Here is a 27,182-nt window from a genome sequence, read left to right as displayed (position 1 = left end):
AATAATGCTGCATGTTTCAAGGCACTTCAGTGTAGGCCTTTAAATCAGATTGTGAAAGTAGTTGGAATAAACATTGGATTTAACGCATTATTTAAGATCTACACCACACCTTTCAGTCGAATGGAGTTCAGTGGGATTGCTTGAAGTGTTTACATGATTAGTCAGACTGAACTGTCAAAAACAGATTATTAGGTTGCATATAAAAGTTGCCAGTGACAGGCCAAATTCTGGGTGTGATGGCCACTGCTACTAACCTCTTCTAAAGAAATTATACTGTTTACACTTGCCAGCATTAAGAAATTCTCTTTAAAGCATTCTATAAAAACAAGACTTAATCTCTTAATAAACTAATAAATGTATAGGATTCATTTAAAATTATTATTATTATTATTATTGTTATTATTATTATATATTATTATTACTGATTTGATTATTAGGGGAGAAAGTATTTTAGATGGATAATAGGATAAAAAAAAACTTAACTTATTAACAGGTTTTATTGTAGTAGCCTAGCTTATGTTTACATTGTTTACAATATATATATACAAAAACACGTTGAAAGTGTTTCTCCCGTTAAAATGAAAGCATTTTTTTTTAATATGTATGAGCCTACATTGTGAGCGCGTATCACGGACCTGAGCGCGTGCGCGTGGGCGGAGAGAGTTTGACAGTCAAAACCTGAAGCTCGACATGCTCTCAAATGTCACTGAGAAACAAGCCATGGCTTAATGATATCCATTTATTACTTGTAAGCTTCGCTTATTTTTTCAGAAAATCACTGACGGTAAGTTTTTCTTCTTCTTCTAGCATAGCCTATTCCACTATTACTTATAGTGCTTTCTTTAATGTAGTAACGATCTGACATTCACATTTCATGCGTGAGCTCTCACACACAGCAGTTTGATGATCATTGTAAAGAGAAACACTTCATAACGTTTAACAATAACTTAGCACATTTAGGGCCAAATTGTTTATTAAAAGGTTAAACGGAATTTGTATGCTGCGTAAGTGTCTTTTCGTATTCTACATTTATTGACACCAATTCGTTAAAAATGTAATGAGTAAACTGGGCTGCACTTTGTTCTGTGGGAAAGTGGTTTGGTTTAACAGTAAAGGGAGGGAGCGCTACTTCCTCAAACGCTCTTCAACATTTGCGCACGAAGCCTCGGATGCTTTGCATGTTATGCAAGCATCTACAATTTTAAAGAAATGAATGCTGCATCACGGGCTGACGTTAGTTATTGTATGGTAGACTGGACATTACAAGGTTGTGGCCTCAAACTAGTGCTCGACCACTACCTGTTTTTTAATGGTCGATGCTAATAGGTCTAGGGGAACTGATGGTTAATATAATGCCAGTGTGGTACAATTTAATACTCAATCAAGAATCAGATAAAATATCTAAGTTTAAACAATTATTTCACACAATATTTAGCCTACACACACACACACAAATTGTATTATACACCACTGACAGCGATTTTTGAAATGACATTATGCAGAATGAGCACTAAAATAGCCCAATATGTAAAGGATCATGTTCAGTCAGACAGTTATCACAAAATAAACCCTGAATCATCCTGCAGGGGTTTATTTTTTATTGACTTTATGTCTTGACTTGATACGGCTGCTTATCAAATTATTCTGAACCCTATAAAAATATTGATTTGCAGTAAAATTATTTTATTATGTAAAAAGTAAGAGTGACATGCAGCTGCATTTGAGGAACAATGGTCATTTATACACTTTTGCACCATTACCAGAGAACCCTGTAATAGCAGCTTAAAGCTGGCATGAAACGGAAGTTGCATTAATCTTTTCTTCCTATGAAGTGGTGCAGGTATGATGTCACTTTGTAGGCCAACTCAGTTCACATCACACTGGTTCCCTCGACAAATACCCGATTGGATTTTCCGATAGGCTTTTGGATAATCACAAAAAACAAGCTCTGCGATCAAAGAAAATGTATGATAGGCTACTTGCACGTTTTATCCATCAAGATCATTTTCACAGATGAATACAACTTTTATGAATTTTGAAGCCTGAATGCAGACGAAAGAAGTAAAAAGCTAAATAGGCTATAAACGGACTACACCACGGCCCTACGAATTCAACGTCATCATCCCTAAGCTTCTGACAACTCGCTTAAGTTTTTATCTAAAAACATTTTCCCAGAACGCTTGAGTTAGAATAGTTTAAGAGCACAATTATAAGCATAATGAGTAAAAGCGGACTGAGTTTACCTGTTCGGCGTGATGACGTTTAATCTCCCCGACAGCTTCTGTAGTCCCATTTAGCCACTTGTTAGCAACCGCCTTTTTCAAGACGCGTAACAGCTTCAAAAAAGCTCAGGAGTGTGGTAATATTAGTCGTAGAATAAAACGTGAAAGTGTCTTGAGCTTGTTAACCACAGACCTTATTTCAACCAATTAAACAAAATCCCATTAAAAAAAAACATTGACGTCGGGACGATGGAAATGCTAAAATGCTAACTCGCTTCTGTTCTTTGGCCTACAGTGATGTCACACCTGCACCACTCTATTCTGACGCATATTCAAGTGAAACGGCTTGTTGAACAAGAACAAATGTCGGGCGGGACTTGATTTTGTCCATCAGGAATTGATTGGATAGTTGGATGGTTGTAGTTTGCTATTGGTGGATCTCATGTGAGTGACAGGTTATTGTCCCGCCCTTGTGCCAGTAAACACGTCATCAGAGAAGAGAAGAGATGCTGCAGGGAGTGGAAGTTATTTTGATTAATTATTACGAGGACATGAGAATCAAAAAAAATAAATAAATAAAGATGTGCACGGATAAATCTTGGTATATAATAAACGGTAATATTCCATAAAAAAAATTAAGAATGGTCATGTTTGATTTCATGGTGACTTTAATAATTGGCTTGTCTTTCACTAGTCGTGATAATAGCCAATGAGACGGATATAAAATTCCTGTTATTTTCCACAATATTCACTCAAATTTGAGTTTTCAAAATATTCGAAAATAACATGCACAACTGTAAAACATTTTTGATCTCATAACATTTCAGTTCAGTTGCTGTATTCAGGTAAAAAAAGAACGAATGTAAAAATTGCATGTTTTCACATTTTACAGTGAACGAGAAGGACAGGCATGATTGTCAACGGTTGCAGATAATCTCAATAAGCCAATAAGCATTCATAGATGTATTATACATCTATATAGATCCAAGATAGCGCTGTATTTAATGTATGGAAAAAGCAAATTTACTAAGGTTTGATTTATATGCTTTGACATACTTACAATACAAACATCACATAGACTAAACGTTGATCTCCAAAAGCTGTAATTTCATCTGTTTACGCTATTGTTTACATCAGTATCATCTTTGTTAGTTACTGTTCTCCAGTTAGTTGTAAGCCCAGTGCTCTGTTTTATAGATGTCCTGTGTTTACAGTGGCGATCTGAGCGGGTCATGTGACCGGTTTATGTCATGACTCGTGTCATTTGCGTTCCCCTCACTCCACGCCAAATGCAAACAGGCTTTCCGCTTCTTTGCTCGAATCCACGCCTCTCCCCGATGATAAAGACCTATTGTTTCACCCCAGGCCGGGTGTGAGGCTGTAGTGATGATGAGAGAGTTAGGTTAAAAATGTTAGGTTATTGAGGATGTTGCAGGATTTGAGGAAATGTCAGCCCTGCTGATCCTGCCATCCTGTGATTTGACTTGCAAATATCCTTATTTCTGGCAAACCCTTTGTTCCGTGTGTGAAGAACACGATTAGACCCTTGAGACTGAAGAGAACATCCAGTTTTTGAATTGGCCGTCCTGGAAAGTTTCCATCTATGTGTCAGTCTAACCAGCTGTGTGGTGAGAGATTTATAGATTGGCTTTTTTAAGTCTACCCATATATATAATGCACTGGCTTCTTCACCAGTCATCAGTTACGCAATAACAGTGGGTCATGGGAGTTGGAATTAAGGGTCGGGAAATCTAAACTGGGAAAGCCTCGGACCATGCTGCGTTTCTGCAATTGTTTTCTTACAATAAACCTTTTGGGAACAGTTATATCAACTACTGTTAAATCTCTGATTTAGATTTGAGAGTCATATTTATATAACGAAATCTTTTTGGTTTGTTGTTGTGTAAAGCAACATTACTTGAGCTATTCTGATCTTTAACAAGTCCATGGTCATTATGAAACTGCTTGTTTATGACCTTACAGCACCCGTAACACCTTGTGACACATTCACTTGTGTATAACGCTTTATACAACAAGCTGTGAGGACATTTACGCAATACTTATAGGGAAGCTGAGTTTTATATTTTCTGAAAACTGTTGGTATGTGTCGGCTAAGGTGTTCTGTACAGTTACTAGGGCATAATATGGTCAGAGTAAAAAAAAATCATATTTCAGGTGGTTGCTTTTTTCCTGTTCCATGTTGGTTGCACCACATGACTTTGATTTGTTTTGAGGTTTTTAAAAAATGAATAAGCTATTTATTTTGTAACATTTAAGTAATAATAATAATAATTTTTTTCTTCATTATTAGGACAGTTGGAACACCATGGAATTTCAAATTAATGAATACCCCCCCCCCCCCAAAAAAAGAAAATAATAATAATTGTTTTCTAAAAATAATTTTAAAAAGCTTTTTTTTTTTTTAAAAAACAAACAAAAAAAACACTTATTCTTACAATTTTGGGGATTTATTTCTTCAAGAATTTAAGTATAATCCTTTTTTTCTCTTAATTATAATACCAGAAAAGTTGGAACACTCATCGAATTTAACATTATTTACCTCCCAAAAATCTCCAAATTAATTTTAATTAAAAAATTCAAAACTTGTTCATCATAGAAGAGATGTATTCAAGTCATTGTGCACATGAACTGTATAAATGAATATATCTGGACATAAAAAAAATAAAAAAAATAGTACTGACCCTCCTTCATTCATATTATGAATGTAGCAAGCAGCACTAATAACTGTTGATAGGTTTTTACGGTTGTTGTTATTCTATTTGCATCTTTATATTTGTAGTATATTGTCTCTATGTGGCCTAATATTTTCAAGAGAAAAGGGAAACAAATGTAATACTCTAATGGCTACCTATACCAAAATAAAATGAAGTTGGTAATAAAAGCTGGTTACTTTATAATGTGCAAAGTATAATAAAGTGCAGTGTTTATAGCTTTGTGCCCTGTATATCTGATCATCTGCAGCACTGACACAGATATGAACAAATCAGCAAATCCGTGAAAACAATAGCGCCTTAAGCAATATCCTCCTTGCCTTACCGGCCATGCCTGAAGAATCAGGACTCTTACGTACTTGGCTTGGTTTGTTTGCTTGTTTTGTGGGCAGGGACGTTGAGGAACAGGCCGTCTTAGAAAGGATTTCATGATTAATTGCAAATCTGTTTGCTTTGATATTAGAGGCTATACTGCGAGGAGCCAGCCAGTACAGTTACAGTAAGAACTTGAATCCACGTTCCCAACTAGTTACCGTGTTGGTTTGTAGCAGTTAGTGTGGCTGAGGTATGTACTCATTTCTCATTTTTTACCTTAATATGCCAAATATGGGGTCTTGAGTTCTATAGACGTCAAAGAAGGAGCGTTCAACATTTAATAATGTTTGTATAGACTAATCAAAACCGGCAATGGTTCTCTGCAATGCTTTAACATGGGAACATGCTTTCTAACTACTCTTTCTCCTTACAGCGATTCCTCTTAGACATGGGATATATCGCACAGAAACGTGTTTGTTTATAATGCTGCCATCAGTTTATTAACAGGAAATAGGCTGTGCACATCATCTGCTGGATTTGAATATCTTGCAGAGTTGGTTTCATAACATTCAGTGGTGTGTGGGCATGCGATCTGTCATTTCTGGAACGAATGAGCCTCACACATGTGTTTTTGTGTGTGTGTATAAATAGCTTTAATTTATCACTTATTCCATTTCTCTTTCCATCTTTGTTTACTTTCACTAGCACTCTGTTTCCTTTGCCTGTGCACAATCTTAATGTCTTTCACTTTCAGTATCAGTCACTGACAGACCCCTGACACCTACTCATGTTCTATTTATGTCTTCTTGTAGACGGCAGGAGTCATTTTCGGCTGGATATGCGGTGACTCTGACCTCTGATCAACAACAGAGTGGTTTACAAGGTAAGGAGAACGCTATACTGTCCGGTACATACGGTATAGCGGTACAACAGATTGTATACTGGGGCAGTGTCATTAAAGCGACTACTTGGCACTTTATCCATCCCTAAAAGGGCACATTAGCATGTTAAGAGTAGTAATATGTACCCTGAAAGTGTGAACCCTTTTGTGCTGCTCACCTGTTTACATCTGAAGAAAGCATTTTCAAGTCTCAACACAAAATTGGTCAGATTGGTGAATACAATCAAGCATATGGATTTATGTATCTCACAAAACCTTATCTATCTATCTATCTATCTATCTATCTATCTATCTATCTATCTATCTATCTATCTATCTATCTATCTATCTATCTATCGATCTCAATCAGTCAGTCAGTCTGTCTGTCTGTCTGTCTGTCTGTCATCTGTCTATCTGTCTATCTGTCAATCTATCTTCTGTCTGTCTGTCATCTGTCTGTCTATCTATCTAAATCAATCAATCAGTCAGTCAGTCAGTCTTCCTGTCTGCCTGTCATCTGTCTATCTATCGATCTGTCTGTCTGTCTGTCTGTCTGTCTGTCTGTCTGTCTGTCTGTCATCTATCTGTCTGTCTATCTATCTATCTATCTATCTATCTATCTATCTATCTATCTATCTATCTATCTATCTATCTATCTATCTATCTATCTATCTATCTATCTATCTACAGTATCTGTCTTTGTTTTTGTAACATTCGGCCATAGAGGCAAACAGCTTTCATTTTCCCTGATGCCATTGGCAGCTTTATTTGTATAGAGCGCTGTTGTATAAAGAGGAAAAGTGTTTAATTTTGCATGTGTTTTCCCTCCTTTGTTTCCTCCTTTCCTGTGAATAAGCAGAACTGCAACTTCTCTAAATTTTGTGAGATTAAATACCACATATGCTGCATCACAAAGGTACGGTCCGACCGAAACGTTTAAATTGTGTCAGGAGGAAACATGATTCTCGGATTTCTAATGAGCTGCTTTAGAGTTGCATCTCTTGCATCAGCAGCTTTGAACTTTACCAAGAACAGGAAAATCACATGACTTCATTTCCTGTTTGATAATGTGCACAGCGCTCACAACTAAAGCTACCTATTCTTTTTTTAATTTTAATAGTGCAGTATTGTTATATTGTTTTTCTCTTTCTTGGGGCCTTGAGACAGTTTTTTATTATTGTAATTTTTTTTGCATTTTGTGTATTTACTGTAAATAATAGATGAGTTCAACAACAGACGAGACCGGAGGTGGAAGACCTCAGAAAACTGGGGGGAAAGACCACAAAAAGGTGTGTGTGCAATGCATAACAGAAGTTAAGTTTTATCTGTACTTATCAGGGATGAATTGATTAATTGTCATAATTTTTGCTTAACCCAACATATTTTTCTGTAGCACAATGTAGGGTTTGTGCTGTGAGCTCTTAAGGGATTTAGTAGGATTGGGTCTTTGCATATCCCAATCTGATTTGTCATACTTATGGTCTGAAATGTTATTTTCCTACTGACTGTTATATAAAGCGACCACACTATAGCCATGTGCCATGCAATGTGTACCATGGACAGGAGGCTCATGATATAAGGGATATTAGGATATTAGCGAACTGGATGTTTGCCCACAAAATGGCTTGCTGGGTTTAAGGGCCAATGTTTGTCAATTCCAGGATAGAAATAGCTGGAACAAACGAGGACAGAAATAATTAGACTGCAGGAATACGTGGAAAAAAGACACACAGAACGTGATACATTGTAATACTTATACATCTTACATAAAGTGTTTAGGAAAATGTCCAGGTCACTTTTCACCCCCAAATCACAGAATACAAATAAATAAAACAAAGATTATCATTTAAATTAAGCACCTACTTGCCCACCTTCCCCACAATTACTGTAGTGCCACAAAAAAAATATTCATAAAATATTTCATTTCATATTAAAATAATGCATTAAAATAGTTATTTTTAATGCAATAAGTAATTATACTTAAACTGACTAAAAATAAGTATGATTCTTATCATTTTTAAAGTATTAATACCATTAAGTATTTATGGTAAAAACCTTTAATAAAATAATAATAATAATTTTGTCTGTACCAGATTATTTTCCTTAATGTGTTACAGTATTTATAATCTAATTATAATCATCGAGGAAAAATTCCAATTCCAAATAAATGTGTCTGGACACATTACATTAACAAAAAAATTGGTAGTAAAATGTGTTTATTTGCATTGAAAAAAATGCTAAATATAATTTCTTATTTTCACTTTTTTTGTAATTCAGTAGGGTCATTATTGTTATGATTCTTGTCTCGTGCTTAGTACTCTTATTTTGAAGTGTATTCTTGTTCCTATTGTTCCTGCTGTTTGACTTCCTGTTATTAGTTCCTGTTTCCTTTGTTTCCATTGCCTTATTTGTTCCAATAGTTACCCTTGTTAGATTGCATACTTACCCTCATTAGTTTCCATAGTAACTCATTACCCTCACCTGTTCCTTGTTAGCCTCCTGTCTTCCTGTGTATAAATACCCCCATGTTTCAGTCAGTGTTTGTCAGTTGTTGTCTTTGCATGGTTTGTAGAGTTGTTCTGTTCACGTTTGCTTTGTTTCTTCCTTGCATGGTTTACCTTTTTGTTTCTTTAAAAAATACTGTTTGCAATTAGATCCAAGCCTCTCCTCTTCCCTGCATCGACCGTGACAATTATAAGTCCAGGATTAGTTTCCAAAATTAAAGTGAAAATAATTGAGTCTGTGAAAGACATTTAGTTGGTTCAGAGTTATACTAGTATTATATATGTTTGATAAAACACTAGATTTTACACTTTTTTGCAGCTGCCATCACAATCCAAGAGCATTACAGTTTCACAATACTGTATTTTTTTCACAATACTGTATATTTTTATATTTATTTGCTCACATTGTGACATTCTACCAGTAATACCAAATAAATGTCTTCTTGTAAATGCCCTCTAAACGTAGCCATATGCCTCAACTTCCTTGTCTATGACTTCCTCCCATGTGTGTTGTTACTGTAGTACTGATAAGAGCGGCCTTATCTCTGCACAGTGATGATTATTTTTTCTGTACGTGTCAGTGTTTTCCTGTTTCTTCATTCATTTTCTTCAGCCCACAGCTGAAGCCTTGAGAGGAGCCATCCAGCTCGGCATTGGCTACACAGTCGGCAACCTGACCTCCAAACCAGACAGAGATGTTCTCATGCAAGACTTTTACGTTGTTGAGAGTGCCTTTCTCCCAAGGTACAGTATTAACGTACATGTACCGAGCTTCACACTCGACAGATGTAATGTGTGGTTGCCATTTACTCACTATTCAAACACTGAGATACAATGGCCCTGTTCCAAATGTCAACAGTTCTGTTGTGTTTTGACATAAGCTTGTGTAATATTTTCTGCATGATTAATTAGCACAGCTGAGTTCCTACTGCAATTGGTCAGTAATTGGTCAATGTCTAAAAAGGCTGTATAGGGTAACTAGGTTTTGAAATAGTGCTACACGGTTTTGTTTTAATAACAAAGTTATGAATATTGTATCTTTTGTCTTTCAGCGAAGGCAGTAATCTGACCCCAGCTCATCATTACCCTGACTTTCGCTTTAAGAATTATGCTCCTTTGGCTTTCCGTTACTTTAGGGAGCTCTTTGGGATTAAACCAGACGATTATCTGGTAAGACTAAGATAATTATTTACATGAAAATTTTATGAAATGATTTCATCTAAACAAATTTACTGCTAAAATCATATTCTCAAAAAAAAAAAAAAGATTAAATGGGCTTTATGTAGAATTCAGAAACCCTTGTTATTAGTGACACTGGTGGCCGTTACGTGAACTGCAGCCAGCAACCTATTGCTCTTGCTCGCCCTCATGCGCATGTGACGTACAATACTGAACGTGATTAAGTGCTCCGATATACTCACTGCAAAGTTCTTTTTCGTTCTTTGCTTAGAAGTAAAAATAAGTTTGAAATACCTCTGCAGTGATATACTGATAACGAACATCCCGACACCATCCACACTGCTGAGAGCGACGTTTAGATGAATATGTAAATATGTGCAGTGCGCTTTCCTCTCATTAACAAAATAAACAGACAACAAAAATGACAGCATCTGATCGTAGCGATGTGGATATGTTTGCACCAGTTCTCCGAGTCCCTGTCATCATGTCGACAGATGAGGTCATTAAAATCACACTGATATGATACTTTAGACTATATAGATCTGGCTATGTGAGGCTATAGTTTGAATGAATCCCTTTTCTTTGTATGACACACTGACATTTCAGTACGGAATAGCTCTTTCGCCATTATCCTGAACATTGTATAAGCATTTGTTTCATGTGTCATTGAACAGAAGAGAGGCTTTCGGGAGCGTAAACATCACATACTTTGGATTTTTCCAGTGAAAATCTCCCGACTCCTTCACATAATAAATAGTCTACATTCATAGACAAAGTAGGATATCTGGGAAGTTTTTTATGAAGTTTCATTACAAGCTGTTCACATTTTGGCAATAAAAAAAAGCAATTAATACATGAAAATCCTTACATATAGCCCCTTTAAAATTGAAAGTTTTAAACTTAAAATGCTAATTTACTAAATTGAACAAAATTAATGTTTTATTTCAAATGTTGCATTACATTAAACAGTCAATATATTAAATAATAGGACAAAAAATAATAAATAACTAATGAAAAATAAAGTTTAGCATCCTGTAAATTATGTCATTGCAAAGTCATTGGGACACAAACGAGGCAGTGTTATTTTCGTATTGTTTATTTATTATTCTAATATTTATTCATATATTTTTAATTTATTTCTATAATATATTTAGTTTTTTATATTTCTGTTAAGCTTTAATCTATATATTTATTTCAGTTTTAGTTTTAGTCATTTTAGTATGTTTTAGTAGTTAGTAGTCATTTTATACTTCAATATAAACTTCGGTTAGTTGCCAAGCCAGCATATAATTATCATTTCATTTTAAGTTTTTTCCCCCCATCTGATATTTATATTTTATTTTATTTCAATTATTTTAAGTAGTTTTAGTGAACATTAACTACACATAAATGAGACCATTTTAAATGAAAGTGCACGTGTGTTTGTAGAATCTGCATTATTAATGCATGTTTTTATCTGCAGTACTCTATTTGTAAAGAACCTCTGATCGAGCTGTCGAACCCTGGAGCGAGTAGCTCATGGTTTTACTTAACCAGTGATGATGAGTTCATCATAAAGACTGTGCAACACAAAGAAGCTGAATTTCTGCAGAAGCTGCTTCCAGGATATTACATGGTGAGCCACACAACCTGCCACAAGAGTAACAATAGTACAGGAAGAAACTGCACTATTCATACTCTTTTTTTCATCTAAAACATTCCTCACATTTAAAATGAATGTTTAAATATAAAAATGAGTAATGCAGACTCAAGATAATCATTTTATTGCTGTTTCATGGCCCTGTTTACTGTAGAAATACAGGACTACACTGCACATTAAAAACACATAAAACAGTCAGTTAACAATCAACCCCCACTATCTTCAATTTTACAGTAAGTATACCATATTTTTCACAGCGATTTTGAAAAACTGTCCTTCTCGATTGCAGAATCTGAATCAGAACCCAAGGACCCTCTTACCGAAGTTTTACGGGCTGTACTGCATTCAGTGTGGCGGTGTTAATATCAGATTGGTGGTGATGAACAACATTCTGCCTCGCTCTTTGAAAATGCACTACAAATACGACTTGAAGGGCTCCACTTACAAACGCAGAGCGTCACGGAAGGAGCGCAGCAAATCTTCCCCGACCTTTAAAGATCTGGACTTCCAGGAGATGCACGAAGGTCTTTACTTCGATGCAGACACGTACAGCGCCTTGATGAAGACTCTTCAGAGAGATTGTCGGGTGAGTCGTGTTGTTGAACACTGTAGAACTCTTTGGGCCCTATTTTACCGATCTAAGCGCATGGTCTAAAGCGCTGGGCGCAAGCACAGTTAGGTCGTGTCCGAATCCACTTTTGCTACTTTAATGACGAGAAAAATGGTCGGCGTGCCCGGCGCATGGTCTAAAAGTTTTGTCCCTATTCTCTTAATGAGTAATGGGTGTGTTTTGGGCGTAACGTGCAATAAACCAATCAGAGTGTCATCTCCCATTCCCTTTAAAAGCCAGTTGCGCTCACGTCATGGCGGATTCGCTATTTACATGTGCATTATTTTTTTTGTGGAATTTGCAAGCGGAAAGACTGAACGCTTCTCCAGAGAGCAAACGGATCTGCTTGTGCACGAGGTTTAAGCTCAAGCAGACCATCTACGGGACAAGCCGGATTCCACCATATCATTATGTACACAATAATAATATTTTACATTGTAATCCTTTTATTTGTAATATTTGACATGTTTGTGTGCTGCTGTAGGCTCATATTTCTAATGTGCTCATCCTTCCCTTGCTGGTTAAAATGATCGAAGCCCAAAAATTATACTTACAATTTTATTTCAATCTGATAATATCTTTTCTATTTTTTAATGCAATTTTTTTTTTTTTTTTTTTTTTTTTTTTTTTTTACCTTTAAATTACTATATTTAATCAATAAATAATAAATAAATAGTAATTTAAGCACATTCTTTCACCTTATAATTCAAAATAACTCACAATTGTATGCCTAAACCTTTTAATTCAGCTCAAAATATCTATTGTGGAAAAAAATGTATATAAAAATTATATTTTTATGACTCCAGCCACTATATGGCCTTCATAGCACTATTTGGAGCAAATGAGCTGTTTCCCCTGGGTCCTAAAGTCAGTTTTTCTTAAGGATGCATTCAGATACACATGTAGACATTATAAAGTCATTTTTTGGTAAAGTTTTAGCATTTTTAGTTTGAATTTTGAGCATTTTTAGGTTTTTCTATGTGTACTGAAGCATTACTCGCATTTCATTCATTCCTGATTTGTGACAACCACAAAAAACATTCCGGGTCAGAATGACCCGAGGGAAGGATGAAGGTTAAATAACAAAAAAATAAACACTGCGCCATTGACTTTAAACCAGGTTTCAGTTGGTCAATGGTTCAATCTATTTCAGTTGCCTCAAAATAGCAACTCGCCAACAATGCGCCAAAACACACCTCATTTTCAGACCAGCAGCCCATGGGCGCATAAATAGGCGCAAATGCATTTGCTATTTAAACAACATGGCGCAGGACGTGAAAATGATAACTGTGTTGGGCTGTAACTAGCAAAAAAACCTTGCGTCGCGCCTGGCGCTGCATTGCGCCGGCTGTATGATCGGGCCCTTTGGCATTATAAGTGACTTGTGGTTGTGATTTCAATTCATTTTCTTCCTCAGGTGCTGGAAAGCTTTAAAATCATGGACTACAGTTTGCTGCTGGGAATCCATGTTCTGGACAGGAAGATGAGGGGGAGAGGAGGCCGAGGGGACAGTAAGCGTCAGGGTGGGCAGAAGGTCCTGTACTCCACAGCCCGCGAGTCCATTCAAGGAGACGGCAAAGCTGCCGAGCCTCTCGCTGACGCCGATGACGACACGTGAGTGGAATCGCTCCGTTTTCAGAGTAAACAGAAATAAAAGATGCCGTAAGCAATTTATGTTGTTTGGCAAACTTTCACCACACGTCCTTTCTCCAAAAATATATCCTTCAAAGACTTGTCAGCCTACTGTTCAAAAGTTTGGGGTCAGTACTTTTCATTTAAAAAAAGAAATTAACACTTTCATTTAGCAAGGATGCATTAAATTGATAATAAATGCTGTTGTTGTTTTTATTTTTATTTTTTTTTACTTTATATTCATCAAAGAATACTGAAAAAAATACAGCAGTTTCCACAAAAATATTAGGCAGCAATGGCTGCTGAAAATTCAGCTTTGCCATCACAGGTATAAATGGCATTTTAAAATATATTAAAAAAGAAAACTGCTATTTTAAATTGTAACAATATTTCACAATGTTACTGTTTTTACTGTATTTTTTGATCAAATAAATGCAGCCTTGGTGATATATGTTATACCATGGTCATTTGCCAGCATTGACAACTTAAAGCTGTTAATGATGTTTGCAGTAAGTTATTTGACCGGAAGGGTAAAATTGACGGTTATTTTAGTTACCGCTCGTAGATCTGTCCACTTTGAATCAGACTGAGATAAAGTGATGCGCAAGATTACATTTAATTAATTAAATTGAATTAATTATTGAGAGAGAGAGAGAGAGAGAGAGAGAGATTGTTGTTGTAAGATTGTTTGATTGTTTAATTCAAAACCAGCAATGTTATCCCCTTGTTTCTGAGAAATATAATAATGTAGCGATTCAGTTGCAAAGCTATTTTATTACTAAAAGTCGCAGGGCAGCATTGAAAAGTTTCTGTGCTCCTGAATGTTTCTGTGTGCGTGCGCGCAGCACAATCTCCAACTGACATGTGTGTGTGCGATTCAACAAAAACTGTGCATTAAATATAGAACGGTGATTAAACTGACTGGAACTACCTGTGCATTAAACGGTTTTATTGCACACCTTCCAGCCAATCAGAATAGAGTATTCAGAAAGACCATGGTATAAATATATATAATTATTTTATTATTTGATTATTTTCAGCTAATCTGAATACACAAAATGATTCATAGAAAAAATAGTGTTGTCAGGGAATCTGATCGACTAAAAAAGGGGGGTATTAGAATGTCAAAAAATGTAAAATTCTTCCTCTGTTCTTTTAAAACATTTCCAATAGATTTTATGACTGACCTTGGATTAGTTTTGAAATAATCATGTGTTTTTTTCTAGAATGGGTGGCATCCCTGCTAAACACAAAGAAGAGAAGTTGCTGATCTTTTTGGGGATTATTGATATCCTGCAGTCCTACAGGTATGAGTCTCCTTATAACGGTTATGTTACAGTTCCTGTGTTTCCTTTCTGTGTTTAGTTCCGGTTCCCGTTGTTAGTTTGTTTCTATGGTTACTAACTGATTGTTTGATTGATTATGTTCACCTGTTCTTCATTTAGTTTCCTTTGTTTGTATCTAGTATTTATACTCCCTCGCTGCGTCCAAAATCGAATACTTCCCTACTATATAGTATGCGAAAAACAGTAAGCCAAAAGAGAAGTTTGTGTGAATTCATAGTATTGAAAAGACAGTAGGTGTAAAGTCCCCGGATGACCCACAACTTCCAGTGAGATTCTGAAGTGTGTCTTCAATGGACACTTTACTATCCCATGAGGCCGCAGGACAGGATTTGTGAATGGCAGTGAAGCGACGCAACTGACGCTGGGAGGTCATGTGACAGTATCAACATGGCAATTGTAGTACGTCCAGATTACATTCATACTACACACATTCATACTTATATAGAGCGTACTTTTTTAACGGTCGCGATGTAAATTCAAATTCAAATGTAGCACCTACTTATTAGACTGTATGCGATTTCGGACGGAGCGCCTGTGTTTCAGTTTCTCTTGGTCAGTTCTTGTCTGAGATTACATTTGTGTTAATTTGTGGTTCTTTGTGATCTCCTGTGAGTTTGAGTTGGTAAATAAAGTCTATATATTGTGGATTACCCCGCTGGTCTTCATCTTCATGTGTGTTTGCAGCCACATGACTGTGACACACCTGACAAAAAATGAATACTTCATAATTACTAATACTGATATTCATAATTAAATGTTGAATACTGAATATTTCTATCTTATATACATAGACTTATAAAGAAGGTTGAACACTCGTGGAAGGCTCTTGTGCATGATGGTGTATGTATTTTTCCTTTTTTTACACTGAAATATTATTTTCTTATATACTACTATTTGAACATTATTATGATTTATGGCTCTTTGCAACTTTGCACGCTAGGACACAGTATCTGTCCATAGACCTAATTTCTACGCTGACAGATTCCTGAAATTCATGGGTGGCACAGTATTTAAAAAGATTCACCGTAAGTTTAATGCTTCTTTATTATTTACAATGGAATTTTGATTAAATGAATATGATCGTTTGAAATTTAAAGCAGTTTTGTTAAACTTTAATACATAAAATAATTTGATGATAAATTTGAAAATAATACATGATTGTAAAACTTAACATCTCACATTTCTCCCTCTTTCTTTCCCCCTTTCTTTACTTTTAGCTCTTCGTGGTGCGTCCTCGAAAAGGAAGAAAAACTCTATCCAGTGTAGGTCAGCCTCACAGGAAGTTCTGTCGACTGTAAAAGAAGAGAGTCAAGAGGAGAGGAGGGTGCAAAGCCTCGAAAAACTCGATAACATCGATGATACAGGTGCTTGTTAGCCGACTTAGAAGAGTACTTCCCTATTACACACATTTAAAAATCTTACAGTTCAACCAAAGAAAAATTATTCTGTCATTATTTAGAACGACAGAACATGTATGATGATGTTATTTTTGGAGCGATATGAGGGTGAGCAAATAATCATAGAATTTGAAAATGGATCTCTCTTTTTTCTTGAAAAAGAAGTTAACTTATTGAATGTCCACTTGTAGATTATAAAAGTTCATTTTTTAAAAACTAGTCTTGCCGATAACATAGTATTACTCAAATACTGTAAAAGGCCACTTAAGTGAACTTAAACAGTGTACGCTTGTAATGACTATTTCTTCACACACTTTAGTACACTTTTAAAAAGTATGTAATGCCAAATTAATAGTTTTACATTAAAGTAGATTTTAAATCATTGTTTTAATAGTCTTTTGTCATGCTTTCAAGAAGTACACTTAATTTAATGTGTTGACTAACAAAGTACTTGATTATCGTTTTAACTGTAGTGTTTTTGTAATGATTTGAGTGGTTGCAATGAGCGCACGATAAATGGAGTACAACAAACAAACAGTCTTTAATCAAAACTAGCAATAACTAGGAGTAAAGATACACAACCACGTATAGCGCAAACAATGTAAAATAAGGGCTTAAATACACAATTGAGGCTAATCAACACAAACTGAAACAGGTGCGTAACTTAATCAGTAAAAAAGGAAACTAACGAGTGGTGGCAAAATGAGAACAAAGGAAACAGGTACAGGAACTAGAACATACATGTGGTAGTGTTGTACAGTATTATATTTAAAGTTAGTTTTAAATTGCAACTTCATCACAAATGTGTAATTACAAATATATTTAAATACATGACACGCATATTGAGATTACATATAAAGGTGTACATAAGTCATTTCATTCGCTACATTCATTTCAAGTATAGTATTTCCATAAGTACTCTTTTTAAAAGTACACTAAAGTGTACTTCTATTTTTACAAGGGATGCCATACAATTTTTTGATAATTTCTTCCAATGCTACTTCTGTTGTTTGACAGATACACACTCCTCTCAGAAACCTGATGTTATTCCAAGCTCCACAAGACTCGATCCAGCTTTTTCAGCGGCTACTTTTCCTTCTGCTTACTCTATAGATGATGTGACCACTGAACTGCAAACAGAAAACAGGTGTTTATCTAACACACATGCTTACACACACACACACACGCTCACTGACACACATACATGCTCACACACACACGCTCGCTCGCACACACATACTCACACACACGCTCACTGACACACACACATGCTCACACACACACACGCTCGCTCACACACACACACACACACACACACACACTCACATGCGCTCACTGACACACACACACACATACACACACATGCTCACACACATACACACGCACTCTCACACACACACAGACACTCACACACACATGCTCACACGCTCGCTCACACACATACTCACACTCTCACTGACACACACACATGCTCACATACACACACACACACTCTCTCGCTCACAACCACTCACATACACGCTCACTGACACACACACACACACACACGCTCACACACGCTCACACACACACACACACACACTCACACACAGACACTCACACACACAGACACTCACACACACATACTTGCACACACACACACACACTCACACACACATACTCACACACACATACTCACACACACGCTCACTGACACACACGCTCACACACACACGCACACGCTCACACCCTTACACACACACACTCTCACACACACGCGCACACTTACACACACATGCTCACACACACACGCTTACATACACACACTTACACACACACACACACACACACACACACACACACACGTTTTAATGGGGACTTTCCATAGACGTAATGGCTTCTACACTGTACAAACTGTCCCCTTACACTAACCCTAAACCTAAACCTACCCATCACACACAACTGCATTTTTACATTTTCAAAAAAATGTAATTTCATATGATTTATAAGTTGTTTTCCTCACACATTTTTGGTCCTCATAACTTGGGAATACATGGACCACACACCCACACTTACTCACACTAATATATACATATTAGTTTAATTAAAAAGGTCTTTGTGAACTTGGACTTAAATACAGTGTTATTGGCACCATAGCTTTCTGTCTGACTTATCAAGGTTTTGTTTCTTCTTTTGTGTAGAACGTCGAGCTCGACTCTTGCTCTGGACGACAGCGCTCCTCCTCTTCCAGGCACACCCGAGTCTGGTCTGGACGTCTACCTGGTCAGTAGAGTCGAGTCAAAGCACACATATCACTGTTCTCATTGCATGACTGGTGCTGTAGTTCCCCTGGAACTCAAACTCTTTTGTGTCATTCGCTCCAGATCATTGATTGTGGTTTATATTATTTTTCTCTTTAAGTGATGCGTAAGGCTTTCTGAAGTGGACCAGATCATCGAAACATTGCTGTTTCACCCGCCGCTCCACAACTTTGCACAATGGATATCTCTAGCTGCTAATTCACACGGACTGAGAAAAGCCTTACACGTTTGAAACAATGGCAGAGTGATTGCCACACTATAGTACTGCAGTGCCTTACACTGTGCACTTTGTACCCACTCGAAAACACAAGTTTGTTGCATAATAATAGTTACACTCCCATTGGACCAGTGCACTGTAACTGTCTCATAAATGCACCGGGCGGTACACATGTTAAAGGCGTGACACCTGATTAAAGCATGTGTCATTCAAAGAAATGTATAATTTATTCTATAATAATCATGACTCCTGACTTGTATTGTGTGAGTAATGATTTCATTCATTTATTTGATCATTACAGTACGATGACTAGTACCAAAAAATAAGTTTTGGTCATGTGATTTTGACGTACAATCAGCACAATTATAATGGTCTATGTTACTTTGTGTAAAGATTTAAATGGGTTTAAAAGTTAAAAACCATCAATCTTTAAAAAACTTTTTATAAATATGTATTTAAATATATTCTGATTAGAGTAATATATTAATTAAGTGTGCTTTTATGTATAATGTTTTTAGTTGCTATTAAATGCTGCATCTTCAGTAGAACTTTACTTTTTTTGCTTCGCATGAATTTGTCTATAAAATATGCCTGAAGAGCTGTAAGGTATATTAATGCACCAATAATTATTTGTTCTAGTTATTCTAATGTTTAATTAACTTAATAAAAAAATAGCAGTTATAAAATATGGAGGATCAAGCCTGCAGAAATTAAAAATAAATAATTCAATTCAATTTAATCCTGAATTTATTTATATTTTCATATATATATATATATATATATATATATATATATATATATATATATATATATATATATAATTGTATTATTTTATTATCGCCACATGTATTTATTTCCATGTTTATTTATTTATTTCTGCAGATTTGGTCCTCCATAATATTGTGCAAGACATAATAACTACTTGCAATATACAAAAACAATCCACTAGGGGGTGTTTTGGTGTTGTTTGTCCCAGTAGGATATGCTCTTTGATCAAACCAATATATTATGTATATTATGCACTGTATTTATTACATCAAAATGTATATTACAATGGGATGGGGGTAAAGGCCCTCTTTAAGGATAATATGCCTATTTCTAGTCTCAAATAAAAATATATTTTATTGAATTTTGTTTGAAGCAACGCAATTCATGTGAAAAGAAATTATGAATGTACAAATTATCATTTGTCACCATAAGCATATTTGGGCAAGATATTAGTGATTTTAAGTACACACTTATTCAAAATAACCCCTTCAGCTCTTTTTTTTATTTTTATTTTTTTATCAGTTTTCTTAACATCTCAAATAACAGCACCATATAACCTAGAAGAACCGAAAATCATGCTCGTGTCTCAAAATGGATAGGATTATTGCACGGAATATGATTTTACAAATCATCTAAAAACATTTTAACATTTAGCCTATTAAACGTAATGATATCTTTTCGACATTCTATATTTTTATATATATTCTGACTATTATGATAAAATAAAATAGGGTAGAAGTTTAACCACTACATGTCAGAAAGAGTAACTCTTACACTGTTTAAAACAAGTCTGGTTAAATCAAATGGTCAGATATGCACAGGAATGAAGCGGCGTGGTCACGTGGTTTGAGTCACTGCTGGGCTCACCTGCGCGCTCACGGACACGCCCATACCTGGAGGATCCAGGAAATCTGGGATTGTACACTGAATCGAGGTGTTCAAACTTTCTCTGGAAGTGTCCAACTCCAGCCACATATAGATCACCCTGAACCCCGCACGTTTCTGGCAGGAGTTTACGGATCTTCAGTATCGGCCTCTCTAAAGGTAACGTTAGGCTCTTCACACTGGAGCAGTTTTGTTGTTTCGGTCGCATTTCCCTGTTCACTGGTTTCGGTAGTCTATTGTTTAGGGGAGGAGGCTGATAAAAATCTAAGTAATGTCACAGGAACGTTCAACAGCTGCTGTTAGATTATGTACACATTAATGTGAACTTTAGTACGGACTTGTGTGTGCTTTTATAATTTCGTTGAATGCAGTTGTCGTGTTTTTGGCAGCGTTTTTCTTCAGGCCTACAGTAGCCCGTCCTGTCATGAAAGACCAGTGTGTTCTCTGACTTTGTCCTGTGTGTTTCTCACGAAAGTGTGTTTTCCTCTCACGCGGGCTTTTGGGTTTCGTGTCATAACGCTGTATTAAGACGTCTAACTAAACGTATTTTAAACTTTTTTTTCCTTTGGAAAATTAGATTTTTTATTTTTATTTTTTTTGGTAAACAAATGGAAAAACGTATTTAAAAACCAGAAAAAGTGTAAGATAAAGTTATTTTTAAAGAAAGAAGTTTTACAATCAATTTCAAATTTCAAATTTATCATCAAATTATTTTATGTATTAAAGGTTAACAAAACTGCTTTTCAATAATTTGAACTCATCTGCTTAATCTTACATTGAGAAAAAAAACTAAATAAAGTCAGGAAATGATATCATAGAGAGGACACTCATGACTGTGTCAAGGTCAATAAATCTCCCAAAATATCAGATGTTTTTATTGCTTCCATGTTATTCCATAGTTAATGTTCCCCTCAAAACTGTGTGTAAATATGGAAGCTTGTTTCCGCCACAGAATATAAAATAAAAAAGGTCATTCTGACTTTTTATTAAACAATTCTGACTTTTCTTGTAATTGCAAGTTTATACCTTGCAATTACAAGAAAAAAAATAGAAAATAGAAAAAAGTATATTTATTTTATTGAATTTTGTTTGAAGCAGCGCAATTCATGAGAAAAGAAATTATGAAAGGTTTATATGATTAATAAACATTTAAATATAAAGTGATTTTAAGTTAAAAAAAAAAATTTATTTTATTGAAGCAAGGAAAAAAGGAGGGGAAAAAAGTCAGAACTGCGAGTTTATCTCGCAATTTTGACTTTCTCAGAATTGCAAGATTAAAACTTTTAATTCAGATTTTTTTTTTCCTCAAAACTGTGAGATATAATTAATGAAAAAAAATCTTGCATATACAAGAAAAAAGTCAGAACTGTGAGATAAAAAGTCATGATTACCGATTTTTGCGAGTTTATGTTTCTCAAATCGAACAATCCTAAGAAATAAATCTGAATTTCTAGAAACAAGGCAGAATTGTGAGAGAGCCTATAGCCTAAACTTGCATTTCTGAGGAAAAAAGTCAGAACTGTGAGATAATCTGGCAATTTGGGGAGACAAGTCAGAATTAAAAATCTATATCTTGCACTCCTGACTTTTTTTCTCAGAATTATGCGAGTTGTAAACTCCGAATTGTGAGATATAAACTTGCAGTTGTGAGAAAAAAAGCTTTCCAATTACCTTTTTTTTTATTGCATTGCATTACGGAAACAGGTATCCATATAATGAAAATGAATGCTGTAAATTTTGTGCAATGTTTAAAAGATCTATCTGTCTGTCTATTGATCTATCTAGATCTATAATGAAACTGTATGTGGCAGTACAACATTATTCAATACTTCGCACCCCTAGGCCTGGTTTCACAGACAGGGTTTAGATTAAGCCAGGATTAGGCCTTTGTTTAATTAGGACATTAAGTCGCTTTTATAAACATGCCTTAGAAAAAACATTACTGGTGTCCATCTTGAGACAAAACAATGACAGTGATAAGATATGCCAGTGCAAGTTGCTTTCAGTCAAAACAGCTCAAACATGCATTTTTGTCTGGGACTATCTTAATCCTGGTCTGTGAAACCGGATGCAAGTGTCCTACTCTCATTCCTCATGTCCAGGTGTGAAATGTAATGGACTCATAGTTTTGTTCTGTGACTCAGAGTTTCTCTCATAAGAGGACAGCAGTGGGACGGATGAAATCAGCGCTCTCCTGATAAGAATACTTTCTGGTTGTGGAAATAAACCCAGAATAACAGAACCCTTTAACCTGACATAATCCTTAAAATCCTCAATTCATCATTAAATTTATGTTAAAGCCTATTTGAGATAAACTGCTTTATCATTGGTTATTATTACAGGCTTATATGTTTAACTCTGTGAAGCTGAGTGTGATTGAAATGTGACATGTTTTATTTGATGATTGAATGTACATATGTGCATTGGCATTGCATAATGTCGACTGATTCTGCATTAGCCGAACACATGGGGAAAGAGGAAAGAAAGCTTAGCTTACGCTGCCACACGCCGCTTATGTAAAGGCATTAAACGACTCGGACAATAGGAGAAATACACGAGAACACACAAAATCATTTTTCTGTTTGGTGAAACGATGGTGTTTGTTCACATTTAATATGAGCTTGGCAGAATCAGTAGACTGAAAATAGAAAACTGAAACCGCGTTTATGTCTGGTTTCGTAATGCTTTTGAGTTCTTAATCCACTTGAGCTGAATTGAAGGATTTTCTAAACATTATGCTGTGGAATTCATGTTAGTGTCTTCATCTGTTAGACGGGGGTTCATAGAGAAATCATCGACTAGTCTTGCAAACGTTTCTAGATTTTAAGAATCTTGTTATTTTTGGTGTTTTCTACAAATATTGTTCATATTAACATGTTCAGGGGTGAATATATATGTATTATATGACATCTGAACCTTTCATATTATTGGAAAACGTCTGATTCTGGTGCTATTTAATGTGCCTCAAGCTTATTTCAAAATCTGTTCAGGCTGGACTGAGTTTGCCTGAGCAGCTTTTACATGAGTCAGACTGAAGGACAAAGTTCAGTTGTTCATGTGGGTCAACAGTTTAGAACTAAACAATGCATTATCAGCAGGATATGATACTGTAGTATTTCTTATTACTACATACTTATACTGTGGAATATGTGTAGCAATAAAAACAGTAAAAGCAATTCTACGTCTAATTGTAGTAATGAAGTCATCCATTTAAACTATTTGCAAATAATATTTTATTTTAAAACATGCATGTATTCACTCTTAATTGTATGTCTGTATGTTGAAAATGCTAAATGTTTCTTGTTGCATTTCAGTTATCATGTAAAGCAGGTGTTTTCAAACCTGTCCTGGGCTGGTCCCATTTTTATGCCCTTCCCTCACTATCTTTCCTCACTATCTTCCCTGCTTCTCGTTCACTTGGATGTACGTTATTAGCTGCGTTTCCACCGCAGGAACTTTCCCCAGGAACTAGAATATTAATATTTCCCCCTCAGAAAGTCCCTGCTTGCTAGGTAGTACTTTTTCAAAGTTCAGAAGCTTTCATGGGTGGGACTTGGGCGCTGGACTTTCTGATTGGTTGCGCTCATACCGCATTTTGATTGGTTGATTCCACGCAGCATTTTATCTGTTGCGGTGTGTGCGGTTAACAGTTATTTGCTATTAGAATCAACAATGTCGTTTAAAAAATACGACCGATTGACCGACGATGAGGTTCAGGCTTTATTAAGCTTAAATTCAGAGGATGAAATCCAGCGGGAACTAGGGCTGAACGATTAATCGCAATTTACATGTAATCGCACTTAAATCGAGATGGCTTATCGCGATTTTAAAATCGTTTGAGTCACTTATAACGTGCATTTGAAAAAACAACACGCATCAAACATCTTTCCAAAACATGAGAAGCATTTATGAACCTCTTGTCCAACAACAGACAACATTTAATAACATGCATTTACTCCAAACTCACTTCATAACGACAGTTGAGCTCCTCCTTCTGTGAGATGATGTGCCTTCTTACACAGAATAAGGCAGTCGTGTATTTATAAGTCATGTTTAATCAAAGCGTTTCAATCTTCTGTTTATTCAACTACAGCGATAGGGATTTCCTGCAAAGATGCGCATTATTGTACTTCTGCGACGGGGCATATTTATTGTTTACATGAGAGCGCCCCCTGGCGTTCAGATGGGGCAGTATTTACTACCGATCAGCCGCGCTCCACTGACAAGCTGCGCACAAAATAATCTCAGCCTTTGCCAAATCGTGCAGTTTTATTGCGATTAATCGTTCAGCCCTAGCGGGAACTGTAAGGTAGCGCGCAGTCCTGCTTTTGTGTGGGGTGGGGGTAAATAAGCACAATCTACATCACAATCGTGTTGTATTGTGGTCTATGAATCTGCCTGAAGAGAAGTGTACAATTTGAGTAGATGTTCTCCTCAAATCAATATGGAAGCTTGTTTCCGTCACAGAAGAGTTTATATCTCAATTATGAGGAAAAAGTCAGAATATCTCACAATTTTGACTTTTTCTCAGAATTGCGAGATGTTAACAAAATATATAAAAAAATTGAAAACCGATTTCAAAGAGCAAGTTTTTGAAAACGACAATGTTATCGTCTCCATGTAAATTACAAAAACGCGAATTTGTGAAAACGGTGACGTCACGCACATGCGTGTTACATGTTCAGTCTATAGATAGGTTTCTGATGACGTCACATTTCTCCCGCAACTCCTTACGGCGCCATCTTGTGTGTCAAGTGGGTCAAGCGTTTGTGTTACGGAGCATGATAATACCCTGAATCGGCATTATTCTGAACATAAAAATCATACGATTATTCTCCGTTTGGCTTGAGTTAATGTTCAGTGCTGCTCTTGTGAACATTTAGAGGTTTTGTGCTCTGGAGATGTGACACTTTATCTAATCATTTCCAAGATGGGCTAGCTAAATGCGCTAGCTAGCTATAATCGGCTGTCAAATCGCTGTACCCAGGCGGCTACTATCGACACAGCCCTTGAGAGGTGTTGGCTGGGCAGAAGCACACTCTGACGATTGTCCACCTTCATCACTTTCTCTGTGGCCACATCAGCTGGTCGAGCACATCGCTCCGTGCCTCTGCTCTCCATCTCTCTCCTAAGTTACACTAAATTAGCTCGGAGCGTTGTGTTGTTGTTGTTGTTTTACCCAGATGGTGTTGTCTTGACACTGAGTCTAAATGTACCATATAATAAGGGCTGTGCAGATATCAGCCGTCTGGCTACAGCGATGTGAACCGTCAATGCAGGGCTCCAGACTAACATTTCCACGAGGGAGAGAGAGCAAGACAGCGCTTAGTTTGGAGACGGTGAAGTCTTGTTTACATGTTCGCCTGGCTCCGAAGAGAGAGAGAGAGAGTGCGCGCGCGCGACCGGCTCTCTCTCTATCTGCTCGTTCTTTCAGTTAAACATGCACCCAGTTCATCTACATTACTCACCGATCAAATAAGACTTTGGCGGGACAAAAATTCACTTTGGCGGGCGCTAAAACAAGTTCAATGCAGGAGAATTCATGCGTGAATTTAACTGAGTAGTGTATGACCATGCACTCGCACAAATGCGACCACATAAAATTTTAACTCGGACATTCTAACAAAATAATTGTATGCTTCCAGAGACTTTCTTCTTCTTAATTTGTCATCGTTATCTCAACACAAAAGAGTCAAAAATACTTTATATTAACTGGCTTTCTATTAATGCAGCACAGTGAATGAGCCGTGTCTCCCAGTGGCTTACTGACAGCTTTGACACACAACATGGCGGCGCGCCGCAGAGGATAATGGGTAATTCGAGAAACGGAAACCCATCTATAGGCACGTAGTGTTTCTTTACAAAGTGACATCGCCATCTACTGGCCTGGCATGCATAATACAGCACTTTTTGTTGTTTTCGTGGATCTGTGTGAACAGGAATCGCTTTTGACAACGTTGTCATCTGTACGTGAAAAATGCAAAGGAAAAACGTTTCCGTGTTTAGTACATCGTTGTCGTGTAAACATACCCTAAAAGTGGAGTTAAACGCAGCACCCCCATTCCTTCACATTTGTGTCTCCCTCATCTAACACACCTGAACAAAACGTACAAAATGTGCAGGGCTCGAGGTCCTCCAGGACAGGTTTGAAACCCCCTTATGTAAATTATACCATATTTTCATATTTCATGAAAAAAAAAATAGTAGTTTGCATCACTGGACATTACTGTTGGTCGCTGAACATTTCTATGGTAAAACAGTTGTCAAATATTAAATGTTCTGCTATTTACAATCTTACTATGCACTCTTTCATTTTCTAAAACGCATCGTGTTGGAAATCGCACTCGTCTTCATACGGTAAGACCCGTCTTCTTTTATTTGATTGGTCATCTCAATCATTTGGACATTGAGGAGCGCTAAGGCAGACCAGCCTAAAAATGCTAACAACAAACAGAGCGGTGTGTAATGGAGTGCAGAGGAGCGGCTTCAAGATTATCAGATATTTGGCCATTTCTATTCTAATATTTCTTGTCCCACTCAGTTGGTTACGACCCTG

At 36.3% G+C, this 27,182-nt stretch overlaps 2 protein-coding genes across 4 annotated transcripts in view; both read left to right on the top strand.

Moving 5' to 3' along the window:
- The first annotated feature begins 651 nt into the window (after window positions 1–651).
- pip5k1ba (phosphatidylinositol-4-phosphate 5-kinase, type I, beta a) lies at window positions 652–19,526 on the top strand. Of its 2 annotated transcripts, XM_084104687.1 has the most exons (16): window positions 659–784; window positions 5,418–5,519; window positions 6,082–6,152; window positions 7,370–7,438; window positions 9,267–9,397; window positions 9,706–9,823; window positions 11,295–11,447; window positions 11,761–12,057; window positions 13,499–13,695; window positions 14,940–15,020; window positions 15,851–15,899; window positions 16,000–16,084; window positions 16,277–16,423; window positions 17,474–17,603; window positions 18,637–18,718; window positions 18,857–19,526. In XM_084104687.1, exons 4-16 carry the CDS (start codon window positions 7,370–7,372, stop codon window positions 18,857–18,859), a joined length of 1,542 nt encoding a protein of 513 aa, XP_083960813.1. In that variant the 5' UTR covers window positions 659–784; window positions 5,418–5,519; window positions 6,082–6,152; the 3' UTR covers window positions 18,860–19,526. The 2 variants fall into 2 exon arrangements, with proteins under 2 accessions (XP_083960812.1, XP_083960813.1); XM_084104686.1 differs by lacking the exon at window positions 5,418–5,519 and having other exon boundaries at window positions 652–784.
- A 1,104-nt stretch (window positions 19,527–20,630) lies between these two features.
- Window positions 20,631–27,182, top strand: part of tjp2a (tight junction protein 2a (zona occludens 2)) — a 38,726-nt gene continuing 32,174 nt past the window's right edge. The window contains exon 1 of one of the 2 annotated variants that reach the window (XM_084103630.1): window positions 20,631–20,785. The gene's annotated coding sequence lies outside the window, so the exon portion shown is untranslated. The remainder of the gene's footprint in view (window positions 20,786–27,182) is intronic. The other variant, XM_084103631.1, reaches the window with a different exon arrangement.

The sequence above is a fragment of the Abramis brama genome (assembly GCF_963993115.1).
Source record: "Abramis brama genome assembly, chromosome: 25".
Lineage (NCBI taxonomy): Eukaryota > Metazoa > Chordata > Actinopteri > Cypriniformes > Leuciscidae > Abramis > Abramis brama.
Note: the sequence above shows the minus strand (reverse complement) of the source record. Positions and strands in the feature narration are given on the sequence as shown.